Here is an 11,971-nt window from a genome sequence, read left to right as displayed (position 1 = left end):
CATAAGGTTGTTGTTGTTGTATCATTATAAATTAATAGACTTAAACATATTTGATGTGATTCAACCCATTGCAGTTAATGTGCTATCTTTGCTAAGTGGGGCTTTACTCAGGTTAATTGTTGGGTCCTATTGTCATGATCCTGGTAATCACCAAGGGCTTTGTTGCTGGTTGGCAAGGCAAGATGTCCCAGGTTCACTGGGACTGCTGGTTCCCTTGGGAGAAATGATATTTAAAGACCACAAGCGTGGTGTGCCAGACATTTTATAAAGAGAAGCTGTTTTTCATATCCTGATAGTCATGAGGAAAAGGGGACTGGGTACCGTCAATCTATTTGTAAATCTGCCAGTAAGGAAAGTACATTGTTCTCTCTGTACAGCCAGCCGATGCTGCTGAGACAGGACAGTCACTCTGCACCGGTATACACACTGCAGATGCACTGCCTGAGCAACACCAGCAGTGCAGACACTGGAGAGACAACTTTTAATTGACAAGTATCTAGACACTGAATTGCAGGAGTTTAGTCTTTAGCTTCCTGGACAGTGAAATCAAAAAATTTCAACATCAGTGTAACTTCAGACCCACTTTGTTTTTCTATGTGATTGCTATTGCTCAGTGGCCCAGACACATCAATTATTTCTTTCTCCCACTATTAAGTATTTAATGATCTGCAAATATGCTCCTAAAAAGATGCCAAAGATTTGGAAACAGCCCAAATGCTCATCAGTAGATGAATAGATTAGAAAGCTGTAGGACATTTACACAATAGAATACTATGCAGCTGTAAAAAAGAAAAAAAAAAAAAAAAAAAAAGATGGATCTCTTACCCTTTGGGACAGGATGGATGGACCTGGAGATTATTATACTAAGTGAAATAAGCCAACCCGAGAAAGACAAATATTGTATGATATCACTTATTTCTGGAATCTAATAAACAAAATGAATTGACCAACAAAATAAGACCCAAAGCATGGGGGTATGGAATAGACTGACATACCTTGGTGTGGGGATTGGGGGGACGAGACGAGATAAACCAAAGAACTTATATACTTATATGGACACGAGCAATAACGGGGTAAAGACCTGGGGGTGGATAAGGGGTGGAAGAAGGGGAGTGAAGGGGCGGGGGGATAAAAAATAAAATAAAATAAAATAAAATAAAATAAAATAAAATAAAATAAAATAAAATAAAATAAAATAAAATAAAATAAATAAAATAAAATAAAATAAATAAATTAAATTAAATTAAATTAATAAAATAAAATAAAACAAATAATAAAATAAAATAAAATACAATAACATAAAATAAATAAAATAAAATAATAAAATAAATAAAATAAAATAAATAAAATAAAATAAATAAATAAATAAATAAAATAAAATATACATAACCTTTTGTTCATTTGCATGTGGCTTTCCAGTTTTCACAGCACCATTTATTAAAGAGACTATCTTTACTGCATTGTGTGTTTCTGGCTCCACTATCGTAAAGTATCTGTCCATATACATGTGGCTTTTTTAATGATTTTTAAATAGTAATAATTTACTTTAAACCAGCCCTGTAAGCAGTGTAGCTGGGGATTCATCAAAACTAAAAGCATAGCCAGGGTCTAGCGTTTCCATTCCATGGTGGAGATGCGTCTGGAACAGCATCAGACTAGTTCCAGCCCATCAGTCCACTGCGTGTGGCGTCCACATGGCATAAAGCATGTGGGTGAGTGCAGAGTGTGAGAGCCCCACAAGCCAGGAGGCGGGCACGAACAGCAAAAGAGGGAACTCCTTTGTTTAGGAGCTAATGTATCACCCAGGCTGTGGCTCCACCCATCACTAAATTCCTTTGTGAGGATCCAGCAGGGACAGCTGCCAAAGGTGTCAGGCCATGTCAGAGACAAATGGGTGGTTTGCAAACTGTTTCATAGAGCCCTAGTTTCATAGAGCAGTCTTATGGGCTGAGAAAGTTGAGTAGTGGGGCTTACGGGACCCTCCATTCCCACCCAACCAGAGCACTTGTATTTGTATCTGTAGTGAAGATGGAAGTGTGTAAAATTTCACCTGAAAAATGAAATACTACTGTTTATTTTAAAAATTTGAAGGACGATGGAGATGGTTTCTAAGATCTAGTCAAGATCCGTCATTCTATAATCTAAAGAAACACGAGTAACAAAACATAAAAAATGCTTAACCTCAACAATAATCAAGCACAATTCCATTTTGACATATCAAAATGAATGTTAATTATTTGGGTGGGATAATAGTATTGTGATTACCTTATCTTTTAGAAGTATTCAGATGAAATAGAAAGATTTTTTTCTGAGTTTTGGTTCAAAATAACATTAAAAAGAATATAATTGAAATAAGATTGCCCAGGTATTATTACAATTGTGTATGGTATATATGAATAAATAATGATATATCAGATTCACTGTACAATTTTCTCTATATATGCTTGAAATTTTCAAAAATAAAAAAAGTTCTGCCTTGCCAAACAGCCCTGGGTGACCACCAGGATCATGACAAAAGGACCCAACAGTTGACCTGAATAAGGCTCCACTTAATAAAGATAACAAAATAACTGCAAGGGGTTGAGTCATATCATATATGTTTAAATCTATTAATTTATAATGACACAACAACAACAACAAAAACCTTATGGCTTTCTCTCTCCCTCTCTCTGAAATCAATAAAAAAATTAATTACAAAATAAAAACTAGATATTTAAAAAGTCTTAAGGGAGCTTGAGGACCCCTATAAAATAGCATATATTTCCCCTTCAAAACTTGGGGACAAATTACATTTATGATTCTGTAAAACAGAACATAAGCAGTCTGGGTATTGCTTGTCAACTGCTTTCTTCAGCTGCAAAGATAACCCATTACCAACAAGCCATTTCCACAAAGGCATCTTTAATGTCCGCATAACTCCTACGTGGCCTTACCCGGACACTAATTTTTAGTGACAAGGGCCACCTCAGATGACCAGAATTGGTGGTCCTGTTGGAAGAGGATCTATCCATTTGGTCAAAAAGTGCTCCTGGTCCTGGAGCAGGCTCCATTAATGTTACGCTATTAGACTGTGCAGAAAAGGCTTAAAGCGCCCCCGTGTGGCCCGTATGTGTTAAAACAAGCCGTGCTATGGTTTTTGTGGTTGCCCATGCAATAAAGCCACTGGGTGCCCTTATCCCTCAGTCCAAAAATGGCAGCGGTAGCTGGAGATCTTGTAAGAGTGTTTACTTTACCAGGCCTGATACACACTTAAATGTTAATCCAGATCTCTCATCCTAATAGTAATAAAAACAGAATTTTCTGAAGAAATTGTTCTTTGGAGGAGAACAATAAAAAATCTTCAACCACATTATTTCTAAAAGTTTTAGATATTTTATTTGTATGTGCTTATGGTCTTATGTGGTAGCTTTTGCAAATGTCTTAGATGATTTTCACTAAACTCTTTAGCATCTAAAAAAAGATGTTTTACAATAAATGATTAATAACTCTAAATGAAGAGAAAGTAATCATTAAAAATAAAAAATGTAAAGAATCTATCTCTGAGAGCACACTCCATCTGTAAATGAATGGAGCAGCAGAAAGAGCACAGGACTGGAAATTAGAAGGGAAAGGGATATTGACCCTCTAGAGCAGGGGTGGGCAAACTTTCTGACTCGAGGGCCACAATGGGTTCTTAAACTGGACGGGAGGGCCAGAACAAAAGCATGGATGGAGTGTTTGTGTGAACTAATATAAATTCAAAGTAAACATCATTACATAAAAGGGTCCGGTCTTTTTTTTTTAGTTTTATTCATTTCAAACGGGCCAGATCCGGCCCGCGGGCCGTAGTTTGCCCACGGCTGCTCTAGACTCAGTCCTCACAGCTTCTCTACAGGCAGATGTTTCTGTCTTCCTGATCCAAAGAGGATGTAACTCACCCAGGACACACAGCAGAGCTGGCCTTCAAGCTGGGGCTTGCCTCACCTCAAGTGTATTCTTCCCCCAATGTTAGACTGCCTAGGAAGTTTTTCTCCACAGGCCTAAGGCAGGTCATGACCACCTTCACTATTTTTCTTCTTGCAAAATTAGAACACTGAGCTGCATGATCATTCTGTTTAAAAGCTAACCCTTTGTCATTTAGCTAATGTTTGTAGTGTCCAGAAAGCTGAAATGTGCTAGAGTCTAAGCTTAAGAAAAGTTTGTTCAGTGGCCACTTCCCCAGTTTTGCAACCAGTGTAAGTCAAAACTTGAATTTCCACACATGCCAAAAAGTGAATATTGGAGCCTTTGTTATCCCCATGATCCAGAAACCCCACTCCCCTGATAGGCCCCAAGAAACACATAGGGAGGAGCTCTTTAAGGACACCAGGATTTTCATCCCAGAAAAAATCGTACACATGCCAGAAGCACAGTAGTTCACAAGGATACATGCAGACCACTAAAGTGATATCGGAGGGACATACTTCTTAGGAATAATTAGCTGGCTGCAAAATGAATACTTTTAAACATCTGCATAAAAAAAAACAAAGTTTATAATTCTATTATGTTTCCTTCCCATCCTGTAACATTGTTCACAACCTACAATACATCAAAAATCATGTAGTCGGTTGATAGGGGAAACGTGAAGAAAGGAAAAAGGAAGAAAATTAATTAATTATAATAAAAAAAGAAAAGGGCCCCGCATGGACCAAGAATGAGAATGCACTGAGGAACGTCATTAACACAAGTCTCTGTGTTTGCCATTAGAAGGAAGAGAAGAGAGGAAAGGATAAGCAAGGGTAAGGGTACTGGATCCAAATACATTTGAAACCCATCTCTGGGAGATGGCAATTTACTTAATCTCTCTGATCTTTTTTCTCCAGCAAGAATCTATATATGTAAAACCCTAATATGCAAATAGACCGAACAACTGGTCACTATGTCGTGTGCTGACTACCAAGGGCGTGTGCGGAACCTGGTGGGCGTTGGCTGCGGCAGGATGGCAGAGCAGGTGAGTGGGGGCACCAGATCAAGACAGGGCACCCGTCGCTGTCATCGGGGCGAGCCTCTGGTGGTTACAGAAAATTCTTTGCTGCGGTCCCGCCCAGCGCTCGCACCTGCTTCTGGCACCAGAGCCACCATTTGCACCCACTGCCAGCGCTGGCCCTGCTGGCACCGGCAGCTGGTGCCGGAACTGCCACTCGCACCTGTTGCCAGTGCCCAGTGCCGGTCCTGATCGCTTGGTGCAATCAGCTGGTGCGACCAGTGGCTGCCGGCCCTGATCACCCCTGAGGGCTTCTCCACCTCCCCCTGCTCCTGAGGGGTGATCAGGGCAGCAACCGCCCCTTGCACCTGCTGCTGGCACCAGCCCCAATCACTCCATGCCGTCAGCGGGTGTGAGTGGGGCCGGCGCCATCACCACGTGGGAGCTGAGGTGGCAAGAGCGGGGTTGCTGGCAGAGAAGGGACCAGGGCCGCAGCAGGAGGGGCCAGATGGGGGTGCGGACAACGGATGAGACCCACCCCTGTGCCCACTGCAGCCTCACAGCCCAGTTTCTTTGAAGGTGCACAAATTCGTGCACTGGGCCCCCAGTGGAGGAATAAACCTTTGCATCTGCTGTGGCTATTCAGTGACTCAGCCTCTGACAAGCATCTGGCACATGGGCACGAGCCAAGTGCTAGTTCCCTACTCTCCTCATGCTCCTAGTTCCTGGGTCCCTGCCTGACCCTACCCAGGAAGACTGGGAGCGAAGTCCTCCAGACATCATCTAAGACCAGGGAGTGGGTGGGACTCAGTACACACAAATGACATTTGCTACCACTGAAATGGAGTGATCTCCGAAGGATGCCCTTTTGCTCCAGGCCTTCTGACTGCACTTGAGCAACAAATGGGTTCAATTCAACCTGCGTCAAAATCATCTGCGGTAGTTTATACATGCTGATTCCTGGGTGTGGGTCTCAGAAATAAACATGTTTATTCAATTCTCCAGATGATTTAGGGTACTGTATGAGAACCAATGTTATAGGGTGAGAAGACAAAACAGACTAGAACTACAAAATTTGGAGGTTTAACCGATGTTGAAAAATACTAGTTTTCAGTTCATTATTAATAAGAAATATGTCCAGATAAAAATGGCACATGAAAAGTAACGACCCACAGTCCCTTATTTGAAATTCTGAGACACACAAAGCCCTTAAAAAGCCACATAAAAACAATCTCATGTGGACTAAACTGATGAGAAACTAGTTATATTTTTAACATTCCCCACCGAATATGACTGTTTCATTGTTGAACTATTAAGGTGTTTGCAACAGAGTGCTGCCCCAGATTTCACTACGGGGTACATGACATGTGCAATAATGCCTTTTCCTAAAGTCTAAAATATTCTGAAATCTAAAATACATCTGACTACAAAGATTAGGGTTATGGGATTGTGGCCCTATTCCCGGGAAAGAATAAGCATGTTAATACCCAATTTCTTGTCAACCATCATCTATTCTTGACTAATCCTGGGTCTTTCCACTCCTTTGGAAGGATCTGGAACCCCATCTATGGAAATATCCACCTGAAGTTGCGCCTTGAGGAGCCTCTGCAGCCCACCCAGTGTCGATTCATCGATTCCTGCATTTGGTTTGCACACCTGTCAGTGATACTTGTTTTATCAGTCTTTTCTGGTCTTTATCAGTCTTTTCAGAGAAAAAGTAGCCTAGCAGACTAAGCTTTCCCCCATTTTCCCAGAGCTGGTCAGCTTCCCTCAGCAGAAAGCTCTTTCTTCAAAGCAAACAGAGCCACCCAAATCCCTTCACTCTGACCTTGTCAGACCCAGAGCAACAGCGTCATGTGGGCCAAAGAGCACCAGGCTGTGAGTCAGTGGACCTGCTCAGTGCTGCCTCTTTTTTTTTTTTTTTTTTTAATATATTTTATTGATGTTTTACAGAGAGGAAGGGAGAGGGATAGAGTTAGAAACATCGATGAGAGAAAAACATCAATCAGCTGCCTCCTGCACACTCCCTACTAGGTATGTGCCCACAACCCAGGTACATGCCCTTGACCGGAATCAAACCTGGGACCCTTGAATCCGCAGGCCGATGCTCTATCCACTGAGCCAAACCGGTTGGGCTACCTCTCCATTCTTAGAGAAGGTATATCCTGCAAGCTTCAATTTTCACCTCTGTAATAACGCTCCTTATTGTCAGTACTCAGGATTGGTAAACAGGCACGCCCAGCTCCTGATCTGAGAATTACCTAGTGAAAACAATACAGATCTGCTCAAAGGAGTCATCTGCATTTTTAAAGGGTACAACACCACCCCCCCAAGCAGAAGCCAGGCTAAGAGAAATCAATGCCCGGGGAAGGAAGCAGACTTTATCTTAAGAAAGGCTGTGGGAATTAATTGTATATATTTTAGTTGGCAAAGATCCCAGGTTCTTAACTATCAATACAAGGCAGGGATAGAAATCTACCTTTTTCCTGCTACTCTATACAAGCTCAGCCCTTTATACTATCTGGCACATGACACTCAAAAATGCATACTGAATGAATAAGTTAGTATCATGTCAATTCTGTCTCGAACACATCAAGGCCATTATAGTCCCATCTTTTCTTCCTTTAATTCTTCTTTCATACAAGTTTTTGTTGTTTTCCTCAAATCTGAGCCTGGCCCACTGTTTCTTAAAAATTGCCATTGAGTCTCTAATGTCACTTTTCAGAGAAGTTCTGCTTCTCTAGTTTCATCTTTTATAAACTGTCCACATGAGCCTGAACTTTGAACAGGCCCTCGTACTCACTTCTGTACCTTTCCAATCCCATTCATTCCCTATACACATCTTATGAAATCTCACACTAAGAACCCTCAAATGTCATTTCCTCTCTGACTTCCTGACTCCATAGCAAGAATTACTACCTTACTGTTCCCATAGTATTTTAAACATAATTCTTTTAGAGACTTTAATACAATTATATTTCAGTTGTTCACTTCCATTTCAGACTAAGAATTCCTTACAGCAAAGAAGTTATCTTTAATACCAAACTATTATAACGCTCAGTACTTAATAGTACTTTAATAGGTTCTCCAAAAAGCCTAAGTCCAATTTCCAACACTAGACAATTTTAGTTGCAATGGGAGTTAAATCTACCTCTCTACCCTAAATTGGAACTCCAATCACAGCCATTTCCCCTAGGAAATATGTTCTGAGTAACAGACTCTCTCCTAAGAGAAACACCTCATATACTTAATTTTGCATTGCATTTCAGAATGTTCATGGACCACAATAATCAAATTCCACCTCCCCAGCAAACATTATAGCTGGATACTGAGTTTCTCTCCTCACAAAATAGGAACTGGTACAACAGAAAGAAGTCAGGCTGTGAGGATACAAAATCATTAGTACTGGATCCTATACTTAGCTTAAGGCTCAATTTTCCCATTTTAAAACTGTGAATACATATCTACTTTGCTGGTTTGTTTGCTTTGTTACAAAATAAAGCATCTAGCACAATATGGACACAAATATGTCTTTTTAATTACATGTCACTCAACAGACATTGAAGTTTCCCTGCCACTATTTCACAAGAATGAGATAATACAGTTATCACTTGCCACTTGAAAAACAAACAGGAAAAGTAGAATTCGTAATTCAAATATTTGCAGCATGGGGACTGTTGATACTTAAAAGTAAAATCTAAATTTTTTTGTTGTTGTTAATCCTCACCCAAGGATATTTTGTTCATCGATTTTCGGAGAGTGGAAGGAAGAGACAGAGAGAAACATCAATGTGAGAGAGATACATTGATTGGTTGCCTCCCACATGAGGATTGAGCCTGCAACAAAAGTACATGCCCTTGACCAGAATCAAACCCAAGATCCTTCAGTCCACAGACCACTGCTCTATCCACTGAGCCAAACCAGCTATGGCTAAAATCTGAATTCTTTTTAAATGTTTTATATATTTTTTCAATTTGTTCAAATTAATATTTTACCTTAAATGTCCTGGGTTTAGTGTGATTGTTGGCTATCTTTCTTTAAAAAAAGATGTATCAATAGATCCATGGGACTTGAGAGATCAGTAATTATTTTAAAAAAGAAAAACAGGAAAAACAAAGACAAGATTTACTTTATTCCATATTAATGTATTCTTTGTAAACATACCCACAGACTGCATCTGACATATAGCAATCAGTAAGTTTCTTTTCATTAATGGCTATTAACTTTAGAACCTGAAATTAACTATATACTAGTATCTCCCAGCCTGAACCTACTATAAATTGATAAACCAATAAAAAAAAAGCTTCAGTTTCCTCCAGATGTTTAATGCAAGATGCAGTGTAGCCATATTCCATGAAATGTGACTACCAGTAGGGAGGTTTGTAGCCCTACTGAAGCAAACAAATAAAAGCACTGTGATACAGCTAAAAGCCTTACACAGATGTTCTGTTCTTAATCACTATAGATAAGGTTGTCTCTTGTGCTTTCTCTACTTTAGGAAGTTATATACTTTATAGATGAGAAACAAATCAACTCTGCTGGTTTGAATTCTAAGTTATTCTTTTTACTAAAGACCTTTTGTTTTGCCAAGTAAGATGGGAAGACCCAGCTGTTGGTATAAATAGCTTATTTCTGTGACAATATTGAAAGGATATCACAATATTCAGTGTCAGTTCTGTAATCTTTTGGTAAGGGAGTGGCTAGAGGTTCTTTGCTCTCAGTAAGTGCTCTGGGCTGATGGATAAACACACTGAATTTAACACCCTGGTTGTTGGCAGCTCTGACAAAACCACTATTGGCAGTCATTGTGATGGCTTTTAGGGTGTCTCCTGTCCCAAAAATCGTTAATGAACGACTATTGATTTTTGAGCTGGCCACTAGTCGCAAGGCACGTTCAGAAGGCTGGTCTGGCACCACATTAATTCGCTTAATTAGCACAGTGGCCCTCTCTCTCTCCCCAGGTCCTCCTAAAGCATCTAGAATAGACTGAAAGTCCTTGACAGCAGATTCACAAGCAAACAGTTCCTTGTCCTTCATAAATGCCTCCAGCTGCGGTAGAACCTGCTCTTTCCTCTCTTGCTCTGCTTGTTCTGTCAGTACTTTTTCTCTAAAGATAAAGTGGCAACCTCCATAGCTGAGGGCAGATACATATGTGATTAAAGTAGTAATGTCCAGATTTACTCTTTTGCACACATCAACCTTAATCTCTGTTGGAAATGCAACACTTGCTAGTATATTTTCCCGGTCTACTCTGGTCACCTGGAAACATTCAGGGCCCTCTTCATCGGAGTCACTCTCACTCAGCTGGAGCTCTTCGGGGTGATCGAACAGAGAGTTAACTGCCACTATGTCTCCTCGCACAGATATGCCCATTTCTTTCAGCTTCTCCGCCATGGGGCTGGAGACACTGTTGTAAAATGCAAAGATGATGTGAGGGTTGCTATACTGCACTGGCTGCTGGTGGCTGGCCTGAAGGAAGTCTTCAGCTTGCTCAATGATGCTTTTGTCACCATACTGGCCCCGGCCCAGCCAAATATTATGCAGAGCTTCAGCCTTCCGGCCAATGGCTTTCACCCAAGTATGACCACCGTTTGCAACAACATCCACCACAAGGGTCTGCTTTTCTCCCAAGGTATCTGTGTAACCAAAAACATGAAGAACACTAACAACGTCTTCCAGATTTTCTGCTGATTCCACTATGGCTCTCAGGTGTGTTAAATTGGTGCTCTGTAAATGGGATTCCTTAATAGCTACTTTCCCAGCTTCTACTTTCTGTAAAAATTTTAATTCAGCCTTCAATTTGCTGCACAGCTTGGCACCACCTTCAACACCACCTTTTCTTGATCTAGAAAGTGATTCCGCCCTCTTGATCAGTTCCTTGGCTATGGCAATTCGTTCACAAAGCATGGAGTGTGCAGACATGCTGACAGCATTATCCCTTTCCTATGAAAAGAAAAGAAACAAGGCACATGGAATGTCTTCACAAATTGTGGCGATTAATTCTTCACTGAGGATCATAAAACTTCAATCTAGGAACAAAGCTTATGGAGGCTGAGTCTAGGGGCCTGAGCTTCTGCATGTCTGATTTTGGAGAGACTCCCTTCTCTGACAGCTAAGGAAAGAATAACAGCTGTACATCCGAACTCTTCCCTAGGCGGGCTGGATTCTTAAAAGCTTCACTTTCATTTCTTCAGCTTGAAGTTATGGGTCCACAGCCTGTCCCAGGTCAGGATTAAACGCAGGAGTTGGGCAATCTGCTATGTAAGAAACTCCCTATCAGCAGCCTTACTCTGGTTGTAGGTAAATTTTAATAAAACCTCAAAAGTAAAAGTAAACTGATTAAAGTAAAAAATATCCACACCGATATCGGCAAATTATCCAAAGCAAGGCTCTCTCCCCTAAGCCGACCACGCTCGGGCTCTCTGACCTTTTCCTCCTCCGCGAGCGGGTCTTCCCGAACCGTGACGACCCGGACACACAGTACACGCTCCAGGGAGTCAAGACCGCCTCGCTCCTGCCCTTAACGTCAACCAGCGCATCTTAAAAGACGGAGGGAGCCCACTCACTTGGCTTCCTCTCCGACTCCAACCAACGAAACTCCATGGGTACAGGGCTCAGCCCGCGACGGCGCGGCGGCCGGTACGGCGCCCCGGTCCCCGCAGCTGCGGTGGAGGCCTGCCGCGCAGGCTCGGCTCAAACGGCGCCGCGGCCGGGGCCGGGGCCGGGGCCGGGGCCGGGGCTGGAGCCGGATGTGGAGCGCGGGCGGGCGGAGGCCGCGCTGGTCACCCTCCACGCCGGCCGCGAAGCTCAGCCCCTCCGGGCCTCGAAGGGAAGCCCAGTCTCCCCCTCCCTCCCCTCCCCCGGCTCCTCACCCGCAGCGCCTGGAACCCCGAGCAGCGGGCATGCGCGCGCGCCTGGCGGGGACCCCCGGGCACCTCACGCAGCAGCCCCGACGCGACTGGGCAGCCAGTGCTCCGCCCGCGAGCCAACGCCGCCTCCGCCGCCTCCCGCGTCGCGTAGCCCGGCGCC

At 42.4% G+C, this 11,971-nt stretch overlaps 1 protein-coding gene across 3 annotated transcripts; it reads right to left on the bottom strand.

The window, feature by feature from the left end:
• Positions 1-9,053: 9,053 nt before the first annotated feature.
• On the bottom strand, positions 9,054-11,971 carry CUNH7orf25 (chromosome unknown C7orf25 homolog). 3 transcript variants are annotated; one of them, XM_036327425.1, is made up of 2 exons: positions 11,815-11,971; positions 9,054-10,885 (listed from the first exon to the last, which is right to left on the bottom strand). In XM_036327425.1, exon 2 carries the CDS (start codon positions 10,862-10,864, stop codon positions 9,569-9,571), a length of 1,296 nt encoding a protein of 431 aa, XP_036183318.1. In that variant the 5' UTR covers positions 10,865-10,885; positions 11,815-11,971; the 3' UTR covers positions 9,054-9,568. The 3 variants fall into 3 exon arrangements, with proteins under 3 accessions (XP_036183318.1, XP_036183319.1, XP_036183320.1); XM_036327426.1 differs by lacking the exon at positions 11,815-11,971 and adding an exon at positions 11,509-11,793; XM_036327427.1 differs by lacking the exon at positions 11,815-11,971 and adding an exon at positions 11,370-11,500.

This window comes from Myotis myotis, unplaced genomic scaffold, assembly GCF_014108235.1.
Source record: "Myotis myotis isolate mMyoMyo1 unplaced genomic scaffold, mMyoMyo1.p scaffold_m19_p_11, whole genome shotgun sequence".
NCBI lineage: Eukaryota > Metazoa > Chordata > Mammalia > Chiroptera > Vespertilionidae > Myotis > Myotis myotis.
Note: the sequence above shows the minus strand (reverse complement) of the source record. Positions and strands in the feature narration are given on the sequence as shown.

Bases quoted from the DNA above. Each gene is read 5' to 3' on its own strand.
- CUNH7orf25 (XM_036327425.1), bottom strand. From the start codon at position 10,864: ATGTCTGCACACTCCATGCTTTGTGAACGAATTGCCATAGCCAAGGAA.